Below are 27,996 nucleotides of genomic sequence, written 5' to 3'. Positions count from 1 at the left end.
CTCCGATATACAAATTCAAAATTTCTTTAAGAAGCACATTGTCTTCTGTTACTAAGAATTATAGACATGTTTATTCAGAAGTCACACTTAACTCTTACCATACTGAATATAACAGTTACATTGTAGTCAGGATAATTTCAAGCCAGTTTTCTGGTGAGCACTTCCCAAAGAATTTAATGTAAGCACAGGATTAAACATTAAATCATTATCAATTCTAAGCTTCTAGCACAAAATAGACATTAAAATTTTTTAACACAAAGCCTGTGAGATGCACAGTAAGTTCTTCAAATTAAAAATACTTTTGCATATATATTGTCAAGTACTACTATAGCTCTTCTAAGTTAATAATAAGCTATTCTCCTTACATAAAGCAAATGTTACAAAGTTTGTTTGGGTAAGATCATGAGAAATCAGCTGAATATATTGCAGAAAGCTAATGAATGTTGATGGTAGAATTAGGAAGAAGGCAGTAGTGAGAAGGCTAGAGAGATGCTTTAGAAGACATGCAGAATTCAACAGGGTAAGGCCGAGATGATAAACTAGATGATTTCTAAAGCAATATGGATTTTGGTGCTGTTTTTCAAATAAAAAAGTATTTTAAGTATCTCAAAAGCAGTGTTAAAAACAGCATCCATGTTTGGGTATAAATTCCTGACTAAAATGTTGTATTTAATTTTTTTTAGGGAAATAAAAATTCTTTACTCAAATCTAATTTTGTTCACTAGAAGTCACTTTTTTGGTGCTTTTCTTAATCTGTCACCATCCTCTACTCTGGAATAAAACAAGGTATGAGCTATTTTCTTTCTTTCCTTTGGTTTTGAGTTTATTTTCACAGAGTTGTAGATTGTTAAATCTAGATAAAGCAGAAAAACATACTCCATATTTTAGACTGTGAAATGTTGACTTTTGTGACAGAGTTAATAGTTTTTACTGAATTTTGATGAGTTAACCTACTAATATGCTTATCAATAAAGAAACGTTTCATGGCCAACTATTGCCACTTTATTAATAAAAATTTTAAAAGATCATTATAGCATTTCCCATGGATGAAAACACAATAAAAAGTATAATTAAAAGGTCAGGCTGTTTATGCAATTCTAACAGCCCATATTCATAGCAACTTACATGTAAAGAAAGTACATAATTAGTAGTAATACTGATTAAATTCTTTTTTGGCACTAAAATGTCTCTAGGACTGGTATTAGATGAATTTTACTTACTACGTATCATTGCTGTGATTAACTGATTTGACACCAGGTGACAATATATAGAATGTCAGTATAATGCAGTATTATAAAAGAACTGACTTAGAGGTTGACAGTCTACCTTCTAGAACTCAGTACTAAATGATTTGCTTCCAAGTGCCATCTCCTTGGATTTAATGGATTGCATACTGAATTTCTATGACTCTTCATACAATGAAGTTAAATCTTTCAACAAGACGTTAAGAATTTTGTCGAGTTTATAATGAAGACATGCTCTATGTCCTGTGGAGACAGAACATGTTCAAGGAGTATGTATTTATAATGAACACTTAAGTAAATATTGTTGTTTAGTCACTAAGTCATGTCTAGTTCTTTTACAACCCCATGGACTGTAGCCTGCCGGGTTCCTATGTCCATAGGATTTCCCAGGCAAGAATACTGGAGGGTGTTGCTATTTCCTTCTCCAGAGGATCTTCCCGACTAGGGGATGAAACCCACATCTCCTGCATTGCAGGAGGATTCACCACCACTGAGGCACTAGGGAAGCTCCTAAGTAAATATACCTATAGCTAAAATTTGCCTGAATCTATTGTCTGTGCTTTGGACAATGTTTCCACACACCTTTCAATGAGTAAGTGGCTAGACTACCATTATTTTAGTTTATTAAACTAGTTTGGGCCTTTAAATTTTGATAGTTAGCTAACACCCAGCTCTTACTATTTGCTTCCAAAAATCATTCTATCAAGGATTTTGAGGTTCTTAGAAGATATTAAATAACCTGACAGTACAACTGTCCTTTAGCTGCTATATTCCCCCAAACATCTGAAATGAAACAAGGTATAACTTTAAATTTAAAAAAAAAAACTTTTTAAGTTAATTATTTTTGGCTGTGATGGGTCTTTGTTGCAGCATGGGCTTTCTCCAATTGTAGCAAGCAGGGGCTACTCTCTGGTTGCGGTGTGTGGGATTCTCATTGCAGTAGCTTCTCTTACTGTGGAGCCAGGGCTCTAGGGCACCCAGACTTGTCGTTGAGGCTCCTCAGTTCTAGGGCACAGGCTCAATAGTTGTCGCACACAGGCTTAGTTGCTCTGAGGTATGTGGGATCTTTCCGGCTCAGGGATTGAACCTGTCTCCTGCATTGGCAGGCAGATTCTTTACCACTGAGCCACCAGGGAAACCCAAGAAGGCATTACTTTTTGCTTTGTTTATAGAGGGTAATGGGAACAATTACATATAACTTTAATGTAAGATCAATCTATGTACCAACTTTATTTAAAATGTGCCTATTAGAGACTATTTTCAGCTTTCAATAAAAATGGATTAAGGAATGGTTTACTGTTACATCTAGTAATTCATCATGTCCTAAGGTACTATTTTTTTAGGTTATACTACTGAGACATTTTCCACTTTTATATTAATATTTCTACTTGAATTGCTTCTGCTTAATGGCTAATAAGCTTATCATTACTTCATTTTGAGCCATCTGAGTTTCACCACCTATAGTAGAAAGCCAATGTTAGTTTGCATATTTTACTCATTTAATTTTTAATGTCTTTTTTTTTTTTAAAGAATCCTCTTTTATGCTGTACATTCTTTGCAGAGCTGCCCTCAACTTAAGCATAAATGTTTTCTTTCAATTTGCTTCCTGCAAGGTAATTTGACAGTTACAATTGTTACCCTATCCACATCTGATACATTGGTAACCTTCCTATCCTTTTACTTGGCTTTTTGGTAGGCTAAACTGAACAGCTGCCACAACAAACTCAAAACAGGAAGTCATGTGGTCTTTCTTTGTACTCCTATCTTTCAGGACTGACTTGGCTCCCTCTGCTGGTTAGTAATATAATTCCTTTCTTAGTTCAATAGGGTATTGGTGAAATGTAATACTTGGGGTGAATAACTTTGGTTGAGTAATTGAATTAGAGGTTCTCATGTCAGTTCTCTAGAATTTTGTGTTTAGCTAAGATTTTAATAAAACTAGGTCTTAAATAACTAACTGAAAGGGTACTGGTATCATATGTATGAAAAAAACCCTTTTATTAACACTCACCAACATCGCAATACTGAAATCTAGACTGAAATAAGGTGAAACGGTTAAGTAATGAAATGCTTAAATTTTTGAAGTGTCTAAATTTTAATTCTGATGTTTGGTAGGTAGTTTTCATCCCACTGATCACAGCATACTGCCTCCCTTGCAATTCTTTACACAATTCTCTCCTTTTAAATTCTGTACACAATTTTAAGTACACTTACTTAAATATATAGATGAGTTAGATGGCAAGTGAAAGTTAACTATTTACATAAAGTTAAGAAATTATTCCTTACTTTGGCTAGAGAGAAAACCCTTATTGAAAGTTTGTTATCTTTCAGAGGAGTATCTATTATCTTCAGGGAATAACTTGTTCATATGATAATTACTTTGTGAAGGTAGCAGTTTGCTTTGAACTTCTATGACTAGGTAATATAAAATCTTCTCTGAAATATCCTAGTGCCTCCTCTAAAATTCCTCACTATTTCACAGGCAGTCATAAATTTCTAGCATTTTTTTCATTTTCTAAGGAAGTAAAGGAAAATCTGAACTGTAGATAAAAAACACTACTTTTTCTGGCCAATATCCCTAATAAAAAAAAGTAATCCAGCACATGCACACACACAAACAAAATGAATGTTTATAAATACAGACTTTACTATGTGTGATGTACTCTTAGATTTTTGATTGCTTCATCTATTTCAAATAAAAAACGCTATTCTTAACCCATTGAGTTTATTTCATGACGCATAATGGTACATGACCCAGTTTTAAAATACTGGTCTATAGGGGATGCTTTGAAATGTGTATCATAAGCACTCCCTTTATACCTATTTTGGAGTTTGTATTTTTTCCTTCATTGATAAAATCAATTTTAAACAGTTGTTCCACATTAGTATTAAAATGCATGTAGAGTTTAATTCTCTGGTTCACATTCAGCACATGTGTAGGTTCCGGAAGGTTAGGCTTTCATGAAGATTTAATGACTCTAAATAATTTTATATTGAATTTGTATTTCAGAAGTACAATTTTTGAGGGCCCCATAGTATGTAATGCACAGTGAAACTTACAATGTAGTTTACCACATAACCAGTCACATTGATCCAGGAACACAAGGCATAGCTACACAAAAATATAAAGAACAATATAGGAAGGTCACAGAATTATAAATGGATGGTGTGAATAGTAAGTTGGACACGACTCAGCGACTGAACAATGAATAATAAAATCTATGAATTTAGAGAAAATCCTTAATTAGAGGTGAGAAGGATTAATGAAAAGATAAAGCCTGTTCTCTTAAAAGGCTACCATGAATAAAGTCATTCAAGTGAATAACCATTCATTTCTACCATCTTAACAAAAATGGGTAAGATATGCTGAATAATTGTCATAAACACTATCACAGATTTGATTAAGGTATTTACTTTGAAAACTTGAAACAGAAACATTTACAGACTGATAATTTTGTAGCTCACACTCAAATCAACATCTACAACTAACTCTTTATCAAAATTTAAGATAAAAATCATCCTAAAGTAACTTTAATTATCCTATATATGAAATAATTTTGGTAGTCTGAAATAATCTACAAAACATATATACACTACATGTCTGTTTTTTCAAAAATTGTCTCTGTAAGTTAATTTTATCACTGATAAATGGTAGACATAATGAGAAGAAAATTACTTTCTAAAATTTTTTATTCCTATCATTTTATGGAAAATTGTATCTAAAAGATATTTTCAATCAAATAATTCATAATTTGCCAACTATACCAATTCCTGTTAATGACATTCAATAGAAAATACTTAAAATGCATTTTAAAATATTTTATTAAATCTTTTGCAGCTTATTGATCAAGAATACATATAGGAATATACAGGAATATCTTTGGCAAAAAAAGTGAGTAGTGCAACTCAGTACTTAAAGGAGACAATACAAGGTCAGATTAAAGGTTTATTGGGCTATCCTATAAACTAAGAATTGATAAATCAAGGATCTAGCAGTGAAACATAATGCCACCATAAATCAACTGATTTTGGACATAAAAGTTTTAAATACTAAGATTATATTAGAAGAGTCTACGTAAGATCTCAACTTGGATACTCAAATTTAGGAAAACAAAACACGAGTTGATTTAATGGAGAAATATCCTGTTATGCATTGAAACAATTTCATTAGTTCTAAGATTTGGAAAAAAAAATTGTTATAAGCTATTTACAAGTTAAACCACTTAAAGGCAGAGACCCTGTTTTTAATTCACTCATGTTTAGGAGGTGCCTACTGTAAAAGCTAATTATAGCACCTAGTAAGTTCCTATTAAGTAGTGAGGGAAGAAACTAAAAATATCTAAAATTTTAAATTAAATGCTGTAACAATGCCAAGACTTTTGTTACCTGAACATGCAAAATTTTCAGCTTAACAGTAACATTTAAGGAAGTATATAAGAAGATAATTTTCTTTTCTAAGAAAACTGAAATATTAGTATTCTGAAAAGAAATGAAAAACACATTCTAAACCATCTGTATATTACTCAGAGCTGTGCTTAATAATGAACAAACTGTTGGATTTACTAGACAATGTTTAATTAATTGTATTAATGGTTATGAAATACTTATCAAGATTGTCTTTTCTTGTCCAAAATTTCCATACATGAAATGATTCCCAAAGGCTTATAGCATATATTTTAATTTAAAAGTCTTGTTCATCCAACCACTAGTAAGTAAAAATTCTAAATTTGTTTCAGTTTTTAAAAATCAATTTACCAGTTAACTTATTGGTATACTTGGTGCTTATCATAATAAGTGAACAGCAAACTAAAAGGTGAATTAAAATATCCAAACTAAGCCTGACCTCAGCTTTCACTGAACCTTTTCTTCAAAATGAAACCGTAAAAATAAATCTAACAAGCGTTTGCTTTGCTTGACAGCATAATTGAGTAGTAACCGAAGTAGCCATATGTGGTCCTTTAAGAATCAAGAAACACAGCACCTTTTGAATCATTGTACCGGGCGGCATAATTTTGTGCCCAATATGTACTTGCTGAATGAATTTCTACAGCAGTGCTGGTTTTGGACTAAGCCAACCAAATTTTCACATAATTGAACTTAGTGAATTAACTTAGCATGATTTTTCAAGAAAGAGTACAGAATGGATAAAGAATGCAGTTTGATTCAGGAAGAGAGGAAAGCAATATGAATATACTCACATAATCCAATGGATCACATAATGTACTGTCCTCGAGCAAGCCCATTTATCTAAAAACATGTAACTATCACTAGTTTGTGGGCTTCTGGTGCTTGTAGGGGGCTTTCAATGTCTAGAAGTAGTGCCGTTTCCTAGAACTTTGTAATAAACTTGCACTTTTCCCCCAGGTTTTCTTTTGTTTTCACACACCTTTCATAAAAGTTCTCTGTAGCATATAAGTGTATATACACGTAAGGGACAGAGTTCAGAAACTGGTGTATGTGTGGGGTGAGGTCAAGGCCCTTATAATCGTCGTTCATTCATTAACCAGCTATTAAGCAAATACTGTGTTGTCAGGCAATATTTTCTACACAAAACACCAGTCTGGGGCGGGGAGGGGGGAGGACCTCGCCCTCCTGGAGCTTACATTATTCTATCGGTACAAACAGATGAGATAAACAAGCATGATAAGTAGAATGCCTGCAGGATAAAAATGAGGAGGGAATCGGGAACGTCCAGTTTAAAGAGAGGCCACAGAGCCCCGAGGAGGCAGCCAAGCAAAACCCTGAAAGTAAGAAACTCTGTGGCACTCGGGGAAGGAGCCTGGCAGAAGGCGGAGCAGACACCCTGCTGGCTCCGCGGCCGAGGCGGCTCCCCGCGCCCCACCGCGCGCACCGCCTTCAGGCCGTGGTCAAGGCTTCGGCTTTTACTCCCGGCTAAGCAAATGCCGGCTCGAGAGACGTGTTAAGATCTGATTTAGTCCTTGTAGCGATCTCCAAGGCAAAAGGAATGGCCCGCGGGCAAATTTGCCTGTTTAACTTTCAGCGTACTGGTACACAGACAAATACAGTTTACATACAACTTAAGTAAACTCACGAAGATATAACACAAATTTCGTCCCGTTTGAGTAAAATCCGCTTACCTAGGCACTTTTACCTGAAGAATAGCACCCTCTAAATTTACAGAAGTAAACTTAATAGTGAACTGTACGACAGAGTTATTTCAGGTGTTTCAGTAAGAGACTACAGAAGGTTCGGTACTGTACACAGAATCGCATCTGTACTCCAGCCTTGGTCAGGACCTCTGTTTCGAGCGTAAAGAGGAAAACGATGTCTGAAATCGGCGGGCCGCTGGCCCGCAGTCCGCCGGCTCTCCCCGCGCGCTCGGCTCCACCCACACCTAGAACGGGGCGCGCTCCGGGCCCACCGCGGGCCGGCTCCTCGCTCGAACAGCGTCGCCTACAGGCCTTTATCCCGACTGCTAGGCAAGAGCCAAAACCACCACCAACAAAAAGCGAGCCCAGAAAAGACCACATATTTCCAGAAATAAATGCATTACAAACACGATTCCAATTCAATCCAGCTGAGAATCTTCGCCTCCTCCAAGGGTTGAGTCCTTACTCCGCAGAAATAATGAAGAGACGGGCGTAAAGTCCGGCCTCTCAAAAAGAGAGCAGAGTGTACAATACGATGCATCCATCCACCCGGCTGCAGGGACACCATTTAAAAAATGCTCGGTCGCCGTCGGATCGCGGGCGTCCTCTACGTGGCCGCCCCGAGCTCGGCTCCCAAGAGCTAATGACGAGCAGCTGGGGCGGCGTGCGTGGCCTGCGAGCCGGTCCGGGCCTGAGAGCCCCCCACGCACACGACCACAACCGAGGCTCGGGCCCCGCTCCGGTCGGCCTCCAGGAAAATAAAGACCTCTCGGTCTACCCGTGCCACAGCGAAAATGCCGCTCCGCAGGATCGACACTAAAAGGCAGTGTCCACAGCCGCCCTGACGAGAAGGGCGCGGAGGAGAGGCCCCCGCCGCCTCGCTGCCGGCCGCCTCCGGGCCCGGGCTGCGGTTCCGAGCTGAGCGGCGCGGGCCGTGCAGTGCGGCGCGGCCGAAGACGAGAGCCCAAGTGGCGGCGGCGGCGCGGCGGTGGCGGAAGTGGAGTGGGGAAGAGGGGGTGGTTGTTAGTGTTTGGCGCCGGCGGAGGGAGTCATTCCTGCAGCTGCACTTCCGGTCGGCATTTTGTTCTGAGAGGGAGAGACGGAACGAGAGAGAGACACACACAGGGCTCCTTCCCCCCCCGCCCTCCCCCCCCTCCCTCCGTCGGTACCGACTCACCCGACACCACCAAGCCGCAGGGAGGGACGCCCCCGCCGACTGGAGGATTGGTTCCCGGGCCGGCGGCGATGCCCCCCCGGTAGCTCGGGCCCCTGGTCGGGTGTTTGTGAGTGTTTCTATGTGGGAGAAGGAGGAGGAGGAGGAAGAAGAAGCAGCGATTTGTCTTCTCGGCTGGTCTCCCCCCGGCTCTACATGTTCCCCGCACTGAGGAGACGGAAGAGGAGCCGTAGCCACCCCCCCTCCCGGCCCGGATTATAGTCTCTCGCCACAGCGGCCTCGGCCTCCCCTTGGATTCAGACGCCGATTCGCCCAGGTAAATTCCTGCTCTTTATTTCGGCGGCGGCGGCGGCGGCGGCGGCGCCAGGTCCTCAGCGTCTCTCCTCCTCGCTCCCCTCCCCGCCGTTTCCTTAGCGGCCCCAGGTCTCCTCCACGGGCGAGTCTAGAGTTCGCTCCTCTCTGGTGGCAGCCGCCCTGGGTGGCGGTGGTTTTGTACCCTCTCCCGGCCGGCTCCGGTGGCGGGGACTGGGCTCCTGCCGGGCGGCCGGGGAGGCGTAGGCCCGGCGGAGAGTGCAGGCCGCGGGCCAGCGGAATCTACTTGAGCTCGGGGATTAGGAGAGCTCCGGGCTGAGCGGAGCTACTGCTGGTCGGTGACAGGCCTCGCCCGGGAGAAGAGCTGTAGCTAGTGAGGAGGCGGAAACAATACAACTAACAGCAAATGTGCCCTGACCGTCCCCATATTTACAACTTTCCTGGTCCGGGAGTGGGGAACGTCCCAGTGAAACAAACAACCCCCCTTCTTCCCCCTGTGACCCCATGAAGGGAGGAAGTAGTTTCAGTTAGTGAGACAAATGTAAATACTCAGACACGGATCCAGTGGTAATTCTTTTCCTGTGTAAAACTTGTTTGGACGTTGGAAAGTTAATAAAGACTCATTTTCTTTTTAAGGAGAATTAAATCGTCCACATGAATATTTAATACAGAAAACCATAGTGTAGTAGACACTGCATATGACCCCCCCACCCACGCAAAGCGCTTTTATGTTGTTGTTTGACAGTGTGTTGCACATGGACTTTTTATTCAGAGACAAGTATACTGTACTTGACAGGTTTACCCTGCCACTTTATATTTGTGTGCGTTATATAAGGACAGTTTTAAATGATTGTACGTGAAACACTCAGGTACTTCCTGATCTAAACCTGTAGAAGCTTAGAAAGGTTTTTAAATGTTCTGAGAATTGCGGTGAGATACAAGTACATCCAATTTTCTTTAAAAGGATAGAAATGAAGTTATGCTTAAAATCCCTGGGAGGTTAAAAAAAAAATGTGGAAGGTGCCATCCTTTCATGTCAGGGCAGATCTTCTTGAGGTCTCAGGATTGTCATTGGCTGTTTGTGCCCATGATGTTTGACTGTGTAATGAGAGAGGTGTCATTTTAATAGGTCAAATGTATCTGTAAATGCTGGAGAAAAATATCAATTTTATCTTAAATTCTAGCTCACAAGTAAGTTAAGTGCTTGGAGCTTGTTTATGGAGGCGTTGGTAATGTAGGTTGGTATAAGGGAAAAACCAATTTAAAAGTCCTCAGCCATACAAGTTACATAGAAAAATAATTGTCCCTGGGTTGGACTGTTTTGATACTTTGTCTCATATTCATTGAAGGAAAACTTTCATTGGTTAAAATGAAGCAACAGTGATCAACAAAGTCCCTTGTTTTATTAGTAAGTGTTACGTTAGTTCAAATTTTTTGCATCTCATTAAATTATTATGTCATCGTAGAATAAGTAACTTTTCTGAAGGTGATTTTTGAGTTTAGCCTTTTGCTTAAAGTAAATGGTTCTACATTTCTTGCAACGTATGGATGAATGTTAGAAAGAGTGAAGTTAATATAGCTGTCACGTACTAGGCATGTTTTTAATGCTATAAATCCGTGTAGTAGTCAGTAGCGTGTCCGTGATTTGTATTGGTCAGGGAGCAGTTTGAATTTTAAAAAGCCTGAAGCTCCTGCTGAGCCCCAATCCCGGCCTCCCTCCCTCCCACTAATCTCCCATTCCTGTCTTTGTGCTGCCTGCTCCTGTTAGACACTGTTTGCTACAGGGCCTCAGGCCTACACTGGGTGGGGGGCACGCGAATTGGGACTGGGAAAGGTTTGGGGGGTAGAGGAGAATACAGAAGGTAGGAACAGTTCATTTCTTAAGCGGAGGATCGGGGTGGGGAGGGCGGGGTAAGGGCTTCAATATTAATGTTGAAAAAGGCCCTGATAAGAACCTGTGATTGTCTTTACAACTTTAAATAAAATACTGAGATGTATGTCTAGGGATGAACATCCTTCTATTAAAGGTAATGGAAAGCGGAGTTCTGCTTGCTTAGTTTTCATCAATAGGAAAAACTTATCTTTAGCGTTTTATAGGTATAAAGGGAGCTTTCTTAAACATGTTTGAATCAGTATGTCATATATCTATGTGATTGATTTTTTTGTTGTGACTTTGGCATTATAGTGAATTAGTTGTTATTAGACCTTATTTTCCTAATTCTACATATGTGGTACTCCGTAAGTAATACAGGTTGTATGATACCTTTCATTCAGATAGCATAAATACTTCTTTAAAGTAGGTTGAAAATATTTTGTTTGGGCCAAACCAGTTAAATAGGTTATTTTTAAAGGAGAAGATATTGCGAAACTTCAGTAAAACCTAAACTTGAACTTTACATTCTTGATAACTTAGTTGGAAAGAATAATTTGTTTCCCTAGAGATTATGAATAGCCTGCTGTACTCCCCTGTATTGGTTGGAATACTCACCAGTGGCTAATCTTGTATTTCTTTTTCTTTCTTTTTTAATTCAGTGGAAGGAAACAGCTCTAAGTATTCCACAGATCTTACAGTGCTAGTTATATTATTTGGATAAACATTTTGTAATATACCTAGAGGAAATTTCAGCAGTATGGTTTATTGTTTCTTTTGAGTCTGCAAAGTTACTAGTAACTTAATTACTTGAAAAGAAAATAGTTTTGAAGTATATCATGAAAGTCTGGTAAATCAAATTAAAGTTGAATAGTAAATAACTATTTCTAGTGTTTTGAGATGAGAGTATCGGATGCTTCCTTTTGAAAGTCATTCAACAAATTTGTTTACTGTAGTTGTTCAAAAGCTTTTTGAACCTGTGCTAGGGATCATTATTATACTGTCCACCTTTGAGAAGAAAAGACTTGTATTTGAAGAAATTTCAAATTCTCTTTGGGGATGAAAAGTGAGAGTTTTCAGTATGGTAGTAAACTTGTTTTGGTTTTCGGCATAATGATCATTATTGAATCTCAAAAATAATATAAGCAAAGCTGTACCAATTCAGATGTGAAGTTTTCTTTCTTTGGAGCCAGGCTACCCAACTTAAACATGTATTTTCTAAGGCTTCCTTAACTTACTTAATTTTTTGGTGACCAGTTCACCATCAAACTGCTGTCTAAACATTTGAATACATCTGTGTTATATTTTGGTATGCTCTATGGTAGTATTTTTACTCTCCCAAAATAAGATGTAAACATTAATAATAAAAAGTAGATAAAAACTAAAGAGTTTGAGTTTTACACACTTTGATTTAAATTTCCCTGCTCCGTTGCTTATTAGGAAAAGCATACTTTGTAAATAATTCTGAAATTTTTAAGATGATGTAAGATTTCAGTTTATATAAAGTGATTGAGAAGACTGAGTTAAATAAAATTTCATACATGTGTAACTTCAGTTCTGTTTATCGTGTTTATTTGCTATAAAATGAATAGGAAATTACTGACTAGGAACTAGTAACTAAGTGGTTAGTTGACATGTTTATTTTAATATCCTGAGATACTAAGTTGGCTTTAGTGGTAATGTATGGTCTTATATTAGCTTTTAAAAATCATTTTAGAATATACTTTTTGAAGGGAGTTCTTTTTCTATTTTTAGCAGTTGTCAGTAATTATTCTTTGTATTCTTAAATTGGTTCTATTTCAGGGTGACCTGAGTTCATTCATAAATATTCTCATTCCCCTGCAATATGAATGACCAGTGTGATTTCCACTTTTTGATGAAAAAACTCAAGAGGCCAAGTGATTTGTGTAGATTCACTTAGTGACTCAGTGGGAGATTGGGGTATTCTCTGACTCTTAATAGTTTCTTATTAGATTATGTTGCTTTTAAGTAACGTGTGAGCTTTGGTCATGAAGCTAGGTATTGCTCAGCGCTGACACTGATACCATCTGTGATTTTTTTTTGTTTTTCCTCGATTATCTGAGTCCAAGGTGCTTTTCTCATCTCCATAGAAAGATATGGTACCTGTCTTTTAGTTGTATTTTCCTGGTATGAAAATAGTACTTTTATGTTAGAGATCTTCACTTTGTGTATATATGTTTGCTGTTTGAGTGGTTGAGTTTATTTACATATGTCTCTCTTCTGGAGTGTAAGTGAATTGATTATATTTGTAGTAAATAATGACTCCTTAAAGTTCTATTTTTATTCAATTTTTTAATGACTATAATGGAATATTAGCGTTTCTAGTTGATTTAAAAGCAATTTTAAGTGTCAAATCTGGAGTCAATTTTAATGAATTGAGTTTTGTCAGATTGCATTATGTTTTAAGGCAGATTCCGTTCTATTCCCAAAGTGATTTATTAGAAGAGATCATTTGTTGATACAGGATTGCCCATTGGATAAGATTTTGAGGGCTTATTATTTGCCAGGAATTGTGTTACAGATGGGTGACCCCACTCTAGTTCTTCTAACAAGCTCATGAAATAGAAACAGTTATCACCCATAATTTACAGATGAAGAAACTGAGGCTAGAAATGTCAGAAAATTGTCTGTTGTCTTATAATTACTCTAATTGGTCTGATTTATATTGTTTCTTAAGGATTTAGGATTCCACATTTCTACTTTTAGTGAATTCTTAATATTATCCTTTAGTTCCTCAGTTGATTCAATACTTAAGGGCCATGTAGTCAAGGAAATTATGTGCTGTAGGCAAAGAACTAAAATAAAATTCAGACTGTATGTGCTATATACATTAATAGTAATTTCAATAATTTTGAAATCAGCAAATCTTTACTGCCTTATATTTTCATTTTGAGTTTGTTAATAAGTCTGATGAGTTTTTTACTTAAGTTTTTTATATTGAATTGAAATTGTCAAAGCATCTTTTTAGAAAGAGAAAATTGAGCTGTAGAGTGCGAATATTCATAGAAATATATACGATCAATTGTATCACAGTATATGAATCTATAAATAAGTATGACTCGTACTTTTTAAAAATTCCAGTATTTGTGTAGCCAAAGCATGTGGATCCTTTTGAAGTTCTCAACTTGGGAAGTTGTGCACTCACTCCAGAGCTATTGTCATTATATACAGTTTTAGGAGGATTTCTTTAGTAAATACCTTTATAGACTTTGAAGTAATCTTTTTCTCATCATTAATGGCAAATATTTATCTTCAGGGGTGAATTTGAGTTTTAGAGATAGTAAAAAAAAGTAATTTGGAACTTCGTTTAGGAAAACTAAGATTTAAGATCTTTTTTTTGCTTCAGGCACTGTGTTAGTGCCTTACATTTGTCATATGTAATATTATTGAGTGAATCCCATGTGCCAAAAACTGTGCCAGGCACTTTATATGGATTTTCTCAATTCTTTTAGGTACAGTATGAGTTTGGTTATATTTAGTACCCTAAGATATTTGAGAAAACTGAGGTACAGAATGATTGACTAAGGTCACACAGCTAACAAGTGGCAGAAAGTGGAGAAAGGACTCTGGAGTTGATGCTTTACCCATTATTCTTAACCACCACACTGTTTATCATGATTTGAACCTCCCAACTATCCAATGAAGTTAGTGATAATGTTCTCATTTTACAAACAAGGAAGTTGAAGCTCATCATACTTAATAATTTGTCCAAGGTGGCCAATATAACAGGTATTAAAGATAGGATCCCATTCAGATGTGTCTTGATTCTAAAACATCTATTCATTCCATTCTACCATGCTGCCTCTTCAAGATTTATACTACTTCTTTTTGTCTGTTATTTCTTGATGAAAAAGGTAGGCTTGGTTATAAAGTAGTGAAACTTGTTTTTCTAGTGTAGCTTATAAAGAGATCTGAAGACAATTAGAAAAGAGGAATTTTAAAATTTTTTGGTCAGTTATAGCTGATTCATTACTTGATACAGTTTTTAAAACATACCATATAAAATATGCAAGATGTTTCCATATACAAATATGCATTTAAATAGAATACTGATGTTTAAATATAATGCATGCTATACTTTTTGAAAATGTGAGAAAGTCACATTTAGTTTTCATGGAAAAGCCACAGTATTTATTTTCACAGTATTGTTGTGATTCTTGAATTCTTATCAAAATGTTAAGCGTTAAAAAGTGTTCTCAAGAATACATTAAATTTTTAACATAATTGATGTAGGGTTTTTTTTTTGCCATCTTACATATGCATAGCATATCATTTAACATAATACACCAAACTCTTAAAATTAAAGGAGATACTTTTTTCAGAATGTAAAAACATGAAATTAGTAACATTAATTTATTTGTTAAAGTACTTTAGTATACTTTTACTTCTCCTGAGAAATTCAGAAGCATTGACGTAATTTTGAAATGCTGGATTCCTTTTTGTTAGAATGAGCTTATTTGGGTCATCTGTACTTCTCAGTTCTTTAGTCTTGTGCCAGTGAAATGCATATGTACTTTATGAGTACTATTTTTTTAAAATAGTCATTGGTTCTAGATACCTCAAAAACTAGCAGTGCTTGAAACACTAATCGAATTATTAAAACTCAAACTAGAGTTTACTCTAAAAATACCAATTTTATGATGATGTATTTAATTTTTTAATTAACTAACATGTCCTTGAAATTACTCCTAGTAAAGAAATGCATCACTGAGTTTTCTCAGCACTGCTATTTGGCAACTCTTTCAAGATTTTCTTTTTTTCTTTTTTTGTTTTGCTTAGTTTCCCCTATGTTTGTTATGTTCCCCTATATTTTTAATTGAAGTATAGTTGATTTACAATATTATGTTAATTTTATGTATATAGCATATTGATTTTCAGTATTTTTGCAGATTATATTCCATTGTGGGTTATTACAAGATATAATTCCTTGGTATAATTCCCTGTGCTATCTCATATACCTTGTTGCTTATCTATTTTAACTCTTTCAGGAATTTAAAATCTACTTTCAGTTTTCTTTGTGTGATAGGATTGTGGGTTGCCAGTTTCTGTCTAAAGAAATTGATGATCTGAATGTAGTCTATATATAATTTAGTTTTTCTTTGGTAATGATCAAATTGAAATTTTACATGGGTATATAATGGGCCTAACTCCCATTAAAAAAAAAATTCTTAAAGAATTGATGCACATACCATGATGCTTTTTCCTAGGGTTCTGCCTATATCTTAAAAAATTCTTAAGGTGGAAAGTTGAAATGCAGTGGCCTAAATGCTACTTTTAATTAACATTTTTTCCCTTTGAAAACAGGATTAAAAATCCAATATTTATGCCATAACCTACTTCAGGTTACTTCAGGTTATCCTGTAAGACATATCTGACATATACTTTTTATTTAACTCTATTAATATTCTCTTTCCCTCTTCTTGTGTATCTCTTCCTCTTTCCGTCAGTGTCTATTTAATCTGTGTCTCCTCCTAAGCAAATTTTTACATAGCTTGGTGAATATAGTTGGTATTGTTAATGTTTATGAAACCTAGAGCAGTTTAAAAGGCCTCAGATTCTGAGATCTTCATTAAGTTCAGAATATTACTGGTGAAAAGCGTTTTGATACTAACTGGAAAATGTATATTTGTGTTAGCATTCTTACTTCATTCTGGAGATATGGTACTTCTCAAAACATCAGCTCAATGACCAGAAATTTTTTTTAAGGAGAAAGCAGACTTTTTTGTGAAAGTTTCCTTGGTCATTTAATTTAATAGCATTTGTCAGTTTATTACTTATTTACTCTTGATAAAATAATTTGTTCATATGTCTTCAGTCATACTAAACCATCAGCTCTATGCAAGCAAGGAGACTATTATTTCCATCTTTATGTTTGTAACACCATCACAGTGCTTGTCCTGTGTTGTAGGTATTCATTACATTTTTGTTGAACCGATTAATTAGAATTAAACTGTATGATAGTGTTTACATACATCCCAATCAATCCATATGAAATATATATAAAGGAAAACCTAAAAGTTCTTTTTTTGGCTGTTAGGATTGTAAAACATAGGAAAGGGCTTTTGTTTTGCTCCCCTAGGTAGCAGAATTGAAAGTAAGATAACTGCGATTTATTGTAAGAGGGAAACTATCTAAATACCTTGTTTCAAGCTTAAGATTGATTTATTGTAGTTTTTATTTTCTTTGCTAATTTAAATATTATATCTAATAGCAATTTAGATAAGTCAACTGTGATTAGAACAGAGCATTAAAAATGCAAATTAAATGAAATAGTGATATTGTGACTGAATTTTTTTTATGTAAGACTTGTTCAGTTGCCAAGTTATGTCCGACTCTTTCCAACCTCCTGTAGCACTCCAGGCTCCTCTGCCCTCCACTATCTCCTGGAATTTGCTCAAATTCATGTCCATTGAGTCGGTGATGCTATCTAACCATCTCATCCTCTGTCTCAGTTAGGCTTATTCAGGTATAATTTACACAATAAAATTTATTATTGCTGCTGTACAGGTTGAGTTTTGAGAAACATTATCTTGCAACTACTACCTTTAGTAGAGACATAATATTTTCAACACCTCTACCAGTTCCCTTATATCCTTTTGTGATCAATATCACCCCTACTCTAATTCCTGGCAGCCAGATCTAAATTCCTGTTCCTGTAGTTATGTATTCTCTAGACTGTCACATAAGCGGAATCATACACATGTAGGCTTCTGTGTCTGGTTTCTTTCTCTTAGCATAAAGCTTTTGAGATCATCCACGTTGTTGCATGTATTAATAGTTTGTTGGTATCTGAGTTTTGAAGTTGAATTTAATATACTCTACAACTTTGGTACTACCTTGTTGAAAAATACTTTGAACAGTTTTAGATATTTGTCTCAGATCTTGCAGCTGCTTTGTTATTGGACACAATCTTACTTTCCCATATTTACCCCTCAGATGGTATAGAATCTGCCTGCAGTGCAGGAGACCTAGGTTCAATCCATGGGTCAGGAAGATCTCCCAGAGAAGCAAATAGCTACCTTATCCAGTATTCTTGCCTGGAGAATTCCATGGACACAGGAACCTGGCAGGCTTCAGTTCATGTGGTCACGGACACAACCGAGCGACGAACACTTTCACATTTCCACCCCTCAACACCAGAGATGCTGCGATTTACATTACTGTTGAGTGGCATTTATTTATATGAGTTAATTCTGTTAGGTTAGATGCTCTGCCAAGTAGGTAAAATAGACATTGGCCTCTTTTTCATCATACTTGAAATAGCTCACTTCATGTATTTTGAACATACAGCATATAGCAACTGAAACGGTGGTGAGTTTACAACCAGAAATTGAGTTTACATTTTGTTGGTTTCATGTTTGTTGTTTAAACTAAAAATAGAGCATAGGTTATAGTGAAGAACCAGTCATTGCTTCTCTTTTAATGCTTAAAGTAGTGCTATTTACTGGAAGTTGGAGCAGATAATGAGAAAGAAGGGTTATTTTTTTTGACCACCTGTTTTGTTCCCCCTCACTCCTCACTTTTTGAAACAGCATTCTCTCTTGGGTTCAGGGATATCATTCTCTAATACGTAGATCTTTTTGCTAACACTTCCATCTCTGCCCACTCCTTAAATATTGGTGTCCCCAAGGTGGTTTTTCAGCCTTCATTCTATTCTCTCTTCCTATTGATTTAATCTATTTAACTTTTTTTTACATGCTTATAACTCACAAATCTGTCTGTAGAATAGAATTCTCTTCTGAGACAGATCCAGCTGTCTTACTAGGCACCTCCTGATGTCCCATACATACTGTAAATTCAGAAATAGTATAGAAATCTGAACTCATTTGTCAGTTCTTCCCTACCCTTACCCCCTCCCACTCAAAAAGAAAAACTATTCTTAGAACTATGTGAAGTAGGTTAATGTCCCCATCATTAACTCAAGTTGCCTAAACTAGAAACTTGGTGATAGTACTTGATCCTTCTTCTTTAGTGTATCTCCAAATGAGTTGTTTACCATGTTCTGACATTCATAACACCTCCCTGAGTATCACTTAAATCCATCCCTCGTTTACTATTTGATTCTGAGAGTGGGCAGGTGCATACAGCTAGTTGGGTGAAATAACATAGCATTTTAAGAGAGATTTAGAGGTAATTGCAAAATATGTATTTAGTGTTAGGATACTTTTTGCTCATATGTTTGGGCTCTGATATTTAAAATTAAGGTATCATTTTCAGTAACATTCATGTTTTATAGCTTAAATGTGAATGTCTTCTGTACCCATTCCCATATCTAAAATCCAGGACCTCTTTAGAGCCCAGTGTATCAAGTAGAACAGTTTGAACTCAGTGTTTTTCTTACTTTTAGAGCACTATATTTCATAGATTTGTACATTCATTTAAATACTGTGTGTTTATGTGTTCAGGAACAGAGTCTGAATTGAAAAGAAAATGAGAATGTAGGAGCAAAGGAAGGCTTTTTAATTGACTTTCCTACTACTGTGAAAACAAGTTTACTTGAATAGCATTTTCACTTTTATTGCAGATAACAAAACTAAAGGAGTAAAAGCAGTGGGGATATGGTACCATTCAGTTGCTAGGCATGCAAACATTTTTAATGGCAAGAGTCATATATTGTAGCTGTATTATTTGTTGCTGAGTTTGGAAGTTGTTGCTTATGGTTTTGTATAAGCTTACAATGTTTCTTCTTAGAATAAAGTTATCTCCTTATTCCCCAGTTGGAACAGAAGGAGGGTCTGCTTAGAGTTACTGATTTAAATAACCCTGAGTATCTCTTGTGAAGGGTATCTTAAAATGTGATGCTATCTTGAAAAATGAAGGAAACATTTTTTTCACTGTATCTAGAATTTCTAACTAAGGAAATAATAGGTGCTATATTTTGCTCTAGTGCTAATTGCCATGTTCTTGAGAAAATAAGATCAATACAAAGGCTGTTTACAAAGACTGACCAAAAACCTTGCCTGGGTATTGAGTTTGTGGTGGCTTGCACATAGTAAGCATTCAGCAAACAGCAAAATACATGAATTTGAATTGTGTTTCAGTTTTTGAGATAAAGGATTGATTGAGTGACAGATGATAGATGGGGCTTGCTAAATGTTAAATTAGATAGAAGGAAGAGAACACTAGATAGGACAGACTTTAAAGCAAAGAATTGTGTGATTTAACTACTTGGTAATTGGACAGTTAGGTTTGTTTGGCTGGAAAAGAGGAAGATCTATGTACAGAAGTGTTTTTGAGTTCTTTCTATTTTGTTCCCACAACAGTTTTGCTTCTGATTTCAAGTGTTAGTTTAGACTTCATTCTCAGTGGTAAGGGACAATTTAATAGGCTCAGGGCTAACATGACCTGCATAATCCAGATATGCATATTAGGACTTGGGAGGTGTTGGTGGGATAGGGAGAGAGGTATTACAGTTCTTCAATCATTTCCAATTATTCATGGTTTTTAGCTCATTTCAAAGTGCCATTGTATGTCCTCACTATTGAGATAAGGGGGCCTAAACACTAGAATTTAAAATGACTTATAAATTACAACATACTTGTGGCTGTCCTAGGGTGAAGTTCAGTATCTGAATCTCTAATACGCTATCTTGCTGTTGAGCTGTGTTGCTACCTCTGCTATCATATGGTTTTAGTGACTCTGTTTTCAACTAGAGGATAGCCACCAAAACTGTAATGTTCTTTATAAAAACTTTATACTTCAGCAACTCTCCATTCCCTCAGATTTCTTGAGAACCAGAGCTACTAGGTTTTTAATAAAAATACGTATATGAATGTAATTCTGGTTAAATATCTGTTTATGGTATAAATATATGTACCTAGTCCTATTTTCTCTTACGGTTGTATCATAAAGGTTTTCCTAACTTTTTACATAGTGTTCATAAATATTTAAAAAGTTACCCAACATTTTGTCAGTGGATGAACCATAATTTTGTCAGTCATTCTACTTTGGACATTTTACTTGCTATCACCTCTTTCTGTACAAAAGTGAGGCAGTGGAACATCTTTATATGTACATTTTTCACCCTTTGAGGGCTTTATTCATTTAGGGTAGAATCCTATTGGTTCTAGTTAGGCAGAAAGGTTTGAACCTTTTTATGGCTCTTTATATATATTTCCAAAAATAGTTTACTCTTTCTTAATCTTTATTTTCATTCATGTCTGTATTCAGTGAATTTGTTTGTTTTATATAGGTTCCTCTTTCCCATTAAGATTATTCTTAGATCATTTAAATGCTCCTCTACTGTTGTGGCTGTGGTCTCTTTTCAATATATTTTTGAATTTCATAGTAAAATTTATGAATTTTTCAAACTGTTATCATTTGGAGGTCTTGTATAGTGAAATTAGCATAGAATCTAGTCTAAACTAGCTACTAGTCAAGTAACATTTAGACCAGTCATTAAGCCCATTTCTTCAAATGTAAACTGAAGGAGTTCTCAGGTTTTAGGATTTTTATGGACTAATAAAAACATAAAGCAAAAGGGGGAAAATTTAGATAAATGAAAGAAGAGAGTAATCAGGTCCTAGAGAGATAGCTTAGGTAAGACATCAGCAGTTTTCATCTGTAGAAAAGCAGTAAGTAGGTTTTAGATGGGATGGTCAGTTGCTTCAGTCGTGTCCAGCTCTCTGTGACTCCGTAGACTGTAGCCTGCCAGGCTCAGGCTTCTCTGTCCATCGGATTTCCTAGGCAAGAATACTGGAGTGGATTGCCATTTACTAAAAAGGAAAATTAGTTCTTTGGTAGGTCCTATTAGAATTATTTTTTTTTTTCATTTTTGCATTTAGATGGGTATATCTTTCCTTTTCTCCTCTGTCTTTTGCTTCTCTCTTTTTTAATTGAAGGACATTTGCTTTACAGAATTTCATGCTCAAACCTCAACATCAGTCGGCTGTAGGTATACATATATCCTCTCCCTTTTGAACCTCCCTCTTATCGCCCTCCCCATCCCACCCCTCTAGGTTGATACAGAGCCCCTGTTTAGAGTTTCCTGAGCCGTACGGCAAATTCCTGTTGGCTATCTATTTTACATGTGGTAGTGTAAGTTTCCATGTTACTCTCTTCATACATCTCACCCTCTCCTCCCTTCTCCCAGTGTCCATAAGTCTGTTCTCTATGTCTTTCTATTGCTGCCCTGCAAATAAATTCTTTGGTACCATCTTTCTAGATTCCATGTATATGCATTACTATATGATATTTATCTTTCTCTTTCTGACTTACTTCACTCTGTATAATAGGCTCTTGGTTCATCCACCTCATTAGAACCGACTCAAATGTGTTCCTTTTTATGGCTGAGTAATACTCCATTGTGTATATGCATGACAATTTTATCCATTCATCTATCGTAGGACATCTAGGTTGCTTCCATGTTCTAGCTATTGTTAAATAGTACTGCAGTGAACATTGGGGTACATGTGTCTTTTTTAATTTTGGTTTCCTCAGGGTATATGCCTTGGAGTGGCATTGCTAGGTCATCTGGTGGTTTTATTCTTAGTTTTTTAAGGAATCTCCATACTGTCTTCCATAGTGGCTGTATCAATTTACATTCCCACCAACAGTGCAGGAGGGTTCCCTTTTCTGCCCACCGTCTCCAGACTTTATTGTTTGTAGACTTTTTGATGATGGCCATTCTTACCGGTTTGAGGTGATATCTCATTGTAGTTTTGATTTGCATTTCTCTATTAATGAGCGATATTCATTATCTTTTCATGTGTGTGTTAGCCATCTGTTTGTCTTCTTTGGAGAAATGTCTATTTAGGTCTTTTTCCCACCTTTTGATTGGGTTGCTTATTTCTCTGGTATTGAGTTGTATGAGCTGCTTGCATATTTTGAAAATTAATCCTTTGTCAATTGTTTCATTTGCTATTATTCTCTCCCATTCTGAGAGTTGTCTTTTCACCTTGCTTGTAGTTTCCTTTCTGTGCAAAAGCTTTTAAGTTTAATCAGGTCCCATTTGTTTGCTCCTGTTTTTTATTTCCGTTACTCTAGGAGGTGGGTCATAGAGGATCTTGCTTTGATTTATGTCGAGTGTTTTGTTGATGTTTTCCTCTAAGAGTTATATAGTTTCTGGTTTTACATTTAGATCTTTAACCAATTTTGAATTTATCTTTGTGTATGGTGTTAGGAAGTGTTCTGATTTCTTTCTTTTACATGAAATCCAGTGTTCCCAGCACCACTTATTGAAGAGGCTGTCTTTGCCCCATTGAATATTTTTGCCTCCTTGTCAAAAATAAGGTACCCATAGGTGCGAGGTGGTAGTGGTTTAGTTGCCAAGTTGTGTCCGATTGACATATTGTGACACCATTGACTGTAACCTGCCAGGCTCCTCTGTCCATGGGATTCTCTAGGCAAGAATATTGCAGTGGGTTGCCATTTCCTTCTCCAGGGTATCTTCCCAACCCAGGGATCGAACCCAAGTCTCCTGAATTGCAGGCAGATTCTTTACCAACTGAGCTATGAGGGAAGCCCATAGGTGCGTGGGTAGACTTAATATTTGAGATATGAAGTATCTAGTGTGATGTGGACTTGGCTGTGATTTCATATTCATTCTCTTGTTCATCAAACATTAGGTGTTTCCTCTGTCGCAGAAACTATAAGGCATTACCAGTGGTGAGATAAAATACTTCATTCTTGCCTTCAAGGATCTTAATAGTCTGAGAAAAGACAGATAAAGAATTTGTTATAATATCAAGATTAACAAAGAGGATACAGTAAGGGCACTGGGGGGGGGGGTTACCTAATTTAGACTAAAGATGGTATATAAACCATGCTTCAGTTCAATTCAGTTCAGTCGCTCAGTCATGTCCGCCTCTTTGCAACCCCATGAATCGCAGACGCCAGGCTTCCCTGTCCATCACAAACTCCCGGAGTTTGCTCAAACTCATGTCCATCGAGTCGGTGATGCCATCCAGCCATCTCATCCTCTGTCGTCCCCTTCTCCTCCTGCTCCCAATCCCTCCCAGCATCAGGGTCTTTCCAGTGAGTCAGCTCTTCGCATGAGGTGGCCAAAGAATTGGGAATTTCAGCTTCAGCATCAGTCCTTCCAATGAACACCCAGGACTGATCTCCTTTAGGATGGACTGGTTGGATCTCCTTGCAGTCCAAGGGACTCTCAAGAGTCTTCTCCAACACCACAGTTCAAAAGCATCAATTCTTCGGTGCTCAGCTTTCTTCACAGTCCAACTCTCACATCCATACATGACCACAGGAAAAACCATAGGCTTGACCAGAGGGACCTTTGTTGGCAAAGTAATGTCTCTGCTTTTTAATATGCTATCTAGGTTGGTCATAACTTTCCTTCCAAGGAGTAAGCATCTTTTAATTTCATGGCTGCTGTCACCATCTGCAGTGATTTTGGGGCCCCCCCCAAAAAAGTCTGAACTGTTTCCACTGTATCCCCATCTATTTCCAATGAGGTGATGGGACCAGATGCCATGATCTTAGTTTTCTGAATGTTATGCTTTAAGCCAACTTTTTCACTCTCCTCTTTGACGTTCATCAAGAGGCTTTTTTTTTTAGTTCCTCTTCACTTTCTGCCATAAGGGTGGTATCATCTGCATATCTAAGGTTATTGATATTTCTCCCGGCAATCTTGATTCCAGCTTGTGCTAAACCATGTTTAGCAAGCCATTAATTAGACTTGGGAGTCTGGGGCAAAAGTTTGATTTTAGAAACTGCAGATGCTTAGATTATTGGAGCGTAGGGTTGGAATAGGAATGTTCCAAAAAGATTTGAAGCTGCAGAAAGGGGCTGAGTCTAGATTATGGACGAATGTATATGCTTTTAAGAATTCTGTTTATTTTAAAGATATTGGGAAACCAAGAAATTACTTAGTAATGAAGTATATTTTGTATTTGCAAAAAATTTTGGCAGCAATACAGAGATTAGATAGGAGATAGAAAAAAGGCTAGGGAGGACATCTAGGAATTGATGAAGTTCTCAGTTAGGACTGTGAAAAATGTGGAGGGGGAGATCCACAACGAATATTACGAGATTAGCCTGCATACAGTTTGGTGCTTATATGTAGGTCAGTTGAGTAATGGAGAATGAAAAGAGTTGAGGATTGATTCTCAAGTTTCATATTTGTGGACCTTGAAGTATGAAGGTTCTATTCACTAAGATCAGGAGTATAAGAGGAGAAGGTTATAAGAATTGAAAGATGGGGATATGGCAGAAGGGAGGGAGATGATACTACAGTTTTAGGCTTGTCAATGGGATATTCAGGTGTGCGGTAGATGTGGGAGTCCCAGTACTTCATTCAGGTTCTCAGAGCTGAGAAGACATTAAGCTTTTCTTTGGCAAACTGCATAATTATTAATTGGTCTGTTAGAGAATTATTTTTATGAGGACAGCATTTCTAAATCTATGTAGATTTTTTTAAAGGATATATAAAATTTAAGGTTAAAACTGTGTTGAAATCCTAGAATTTCTTTTTTAACTGAGAATATCCAAGGTACTATTCAATTTATTATTATAGTTCTGATACAGATATACAAATTAGAATTAGCATATAGCCTTTAAAGCCAACTTAAGTTGAGTAACTTTTGGCTGCTTAAAAAGAATACGGTCTATCCCTGTATCACTTTTCACATTTTGGATGAATGGATATTAAACAATTTAGTGACTTGGTCAAATTGTTATAGATACTAATGGCTATTTGAAAATGACTTTCAAAGCTGACCTAGAATATCTCCAAACAGTCTTAAATCAAGGTTAAAAGTAGTTTTGTTTTTTTTTTAAATCTTACTTGGTTTAAATTATTAGAAGATAATAGATAATAATACCATTTCTTCTTAAGGCTTTGTTTTCCATTGTATTGACTATATTACTATAAACTTAGAAAAACAAAATGAATGTTCTTATATGACAATTTTCTATTGTAATAGGCTGTCTTAGGGCCTTCCTGATATATTGTCAATCCAGCTTAATCTGAAGACCGCTTCTTTAAGTTGGTTTTATACTAAATGCATACATATTATGAGATCTTTGGTGAGAACTATGTTACTTTGCTTATGAGAAAATTGTATTTGCAGATATAATTTAATGCTTGCTTTTAAAAAGTACTATATACAGGAATAATTGTGAAAGAATCAAACTTAATTATCATAAATAATTGACCAGGTCAGCTTCAAAATAAAAACGAGTGCTTTCCTAGGATCTGAATACATTGAAGTAAATGTACTTTTTCTTTTTAATTAGAGAGATGGCATGTCAGAATCATCTAGGGAACTTTTTCAAACTTTTGATATAACCCTTTTATGGAGATGTAGGGTAAGTTTTATAAGTTTCTCTATTAGTTAGTCCTTTAGGCTTTTTAATCTTCTGCAATAATTAATTTAATAACTACTATGCTCTCAGCAATGAATTCTAGGCATTTGATGCTAGGACTTTTTTTTCCAGCCTCCCTCTCAGATTTACATGGCTGCCTAAGCTATGCCTCTTTCCTCCTCTTCCCCCAGCTTTATTTTATTTTTTTCTGTTCTGTGAAAACAGCTGTGAGGCGTGAAGGATCAAGGAACCATGGTGGGCGGAGTTATTAATGATTTAGAATTAAAACTAGGAGTAGAATGGAGAGGTATGTTAATACAGAATGGAGTGGAGTTTCTGAATACTAGAGAGGCTGTAGAATTGAGGAAAGAAGAGTAGCAGATACTACAAATGAATTTGGCAGAAAGAATTGGTGAGAAAAATTGAAGTTAAAAACAAATACAAGTTGGCAGCAGTACCTAGAGTAAAATAAAAAATGACGAACTGACTGATCTGGTCCTAGCAGTGCCTTATGTTTAAAAAGTTTACTCAAAAGTCAGATTGCTTTATTTTGTATATGTTGAATACATACTCTTTAAAAGTCATGTGTAAAATGTTTGGAATAGTGCTGTGCACTGAACAGCAAGTCCTCAGCAAATATTTATTACTTTAACTAGTTGGCAGCTACTTTTTGAATTGTGTGATTTGATGAAAAATATACTTGTCGAGTATGTTTCAAAATAAAAATCTGCTAATTTGTGACATAATTACTGGAAGATAAAGTTCTTCTTCACAACTTTCCTGGTGGCTCATACGGTAAAGCGTCTGCCTACAATGCGGGAGACCCAGGTTCGATCCCTGGGTTGGGAATATCCTCTGGAGAAGGAAATGGCAGCCCACTTCAGTACTCTTGGCTGGAAAATCCCATGGATGGGGGAGCGTGGTAGGCTACAGTCCAGGGGGTCGCAAAGAGTCAGACATGACTGAGCGACTTCACTACTACTTCTTCACAACACAACTTGTCTGTATACCCCAAACTAAGTGAAGTATCCCAAATAATAACTCAACTTATACAAGGAACTTAACTAATCTGTTTTCTTAAGTTAATTATGCTTCTAAGGTATTCTATACTGCTGTGTGGCAATATATATACAACACACACAAATATGGTCACTATATTTTGATAGCTCATTTTCCTGCTTCACATCTTTTAATCAAAACCATTTATCTCTTTTTTTGTCCCATCTATCCAAATCCTACCTTCTTTCTATCAAGTTCTTAGGGGTTTTGGGTGGTAATGGAGGGAGATAGCATAGGTTGATTTGTTTGTGCTTTTCCAAGCTTATATTTTCTCTCTTTGCTCTTGCTCCAGTTCATGTGATCTCTTCCTTTTCTAATATGTATCTCTGTGTAGGAGTTCATTATGTAAGTTATATGCTAACTTGTTACATTTTCATCTTGTGTATCAAGCTACAGTTTATTTTGTTTCACTTTCACATTGTATTATCAATCAAATTATAAACTCTTTGAGGGCAGGGTCTGCCTATGGTACCTTATGAAGTGTATTGCCCAGAGCGGGTTTTTAGCAAGTGTTTGCTGATAACTTAAGTGGCTCGTCTGAACTAGTTTGAAAAGATTTGGAGACTACGTCACATTCTCAAAAACTATGAAATTCACTCTCTTAAAGTGTACAGTGGTAAAAATTAAATGGCTTTTTTAGTATATTCACAAAGTTGTACAACCATCATCACTGCATAGTTCCAGAGCATGTTTGTCTCCCTCAGATTAGCAGTCACTCGCCATTCTTCCCTTCCTCCAGCCCATGGCAACCTACGTTCTGTTGCTGTGGATTTCCTTATTTACATAGGTGAAATCATACAGTGTGGCTTTTTTGTACCAGGCATCTTTCACTTGGTCATCCATGTTGTAGCATGTATGAGTACTTAATTGCTTTTTATGGTCAAATAATATTTCATTGTGTGGGTATACCACATTTTAATTAACTTGTCAGTTGACGGGCAT

The 27,996-nt window shown here is 36.6% G+C and overlaps 2 protein-coding genes across 4 annotated transcripts in view; one reads left to right on the top strand and one right to left on the bottom strand.

Moving 5' to 3' along the window:
* Positions 1 to 50: 50 nt before the first annotated feature.
* On the bottom strand, positions 51 to 27,897 carry LOC122683649. Its single transcript, XM_043887436.1, has 4 exons — positions 27,809 to 27,897; positions 9,127 to 9,210; positions 8,532 to 8,857; positions 51 to 8,440 (listed from the first exon to the last, which is right to left on the bottom strand). Exons 1-4 carry the CDS (start codon positions 27,895 to 27,897, stop codon positions 7,995 to 7,997), a joined length of 945 nt encoding a protein of 314 aa, XP_043743371.1. The 3' UTR covers positions 51 to 7,994.
* Positions 8,711 to 27,996, top strand: part of NIPBL (NIPBL cohesin loading factor) — a 193,118-nt gene continuing 173,832 nt past the window's right edge. For all 3 annotated transcript variants that reach the window (XM_043887683.1, XM_043887681.1, XM_043887682.1), the window contains exon 1: positions 8,711 to 8,844. The gene's annotated coding sequence lies outside the window, so the exon portion shown is untranslated. The remainder of the gene's footprint in view (positions 8,845 to 27,996) is intronic.

Source organism: Cervus elaphus, chromosome 25 (assembly GCF_910594005.1).
Source record: "Cervus elaphus chromosome 25, mCerEla1.1, whole genome shotgun sequence".
Lineage (NCBI taxonomy): Eukaryota > Metazoa > Chordata > Mammalia > Artiodactyla > Cervidae > Cervus > Cervus elaphus.
Note: the sequence above shows the minus strand (reverse complement) of the source record. Positions and strands in the feature narration are given on the sequence as shown.

Bases quoted from the DNA above. Each gene is read 5' to 3' on its own strand.
- LOC122683649 (XM_043887436.1), bottom strand. From the start codon at position 27,897: ATGGATGACCAAGTGAAAGATGCCTGGTACAAAAAAGCCACACTGTAT. The intron at 8,858-9,126 runs GTAGATTCCGCT...GCCGAAATAAAG, and splicing joins CTCCTAATCCCCGAGCTCAA to AGCAGGAATTTACCTGGGCG. The intron at 8,441-8,531 runs GTGAGTCGGTAC...TCTCCCTCTCAG, and splicing joins CTGCGGCTTGGTGGTGTCGG to AACAAAATGCCGACCGGAAG.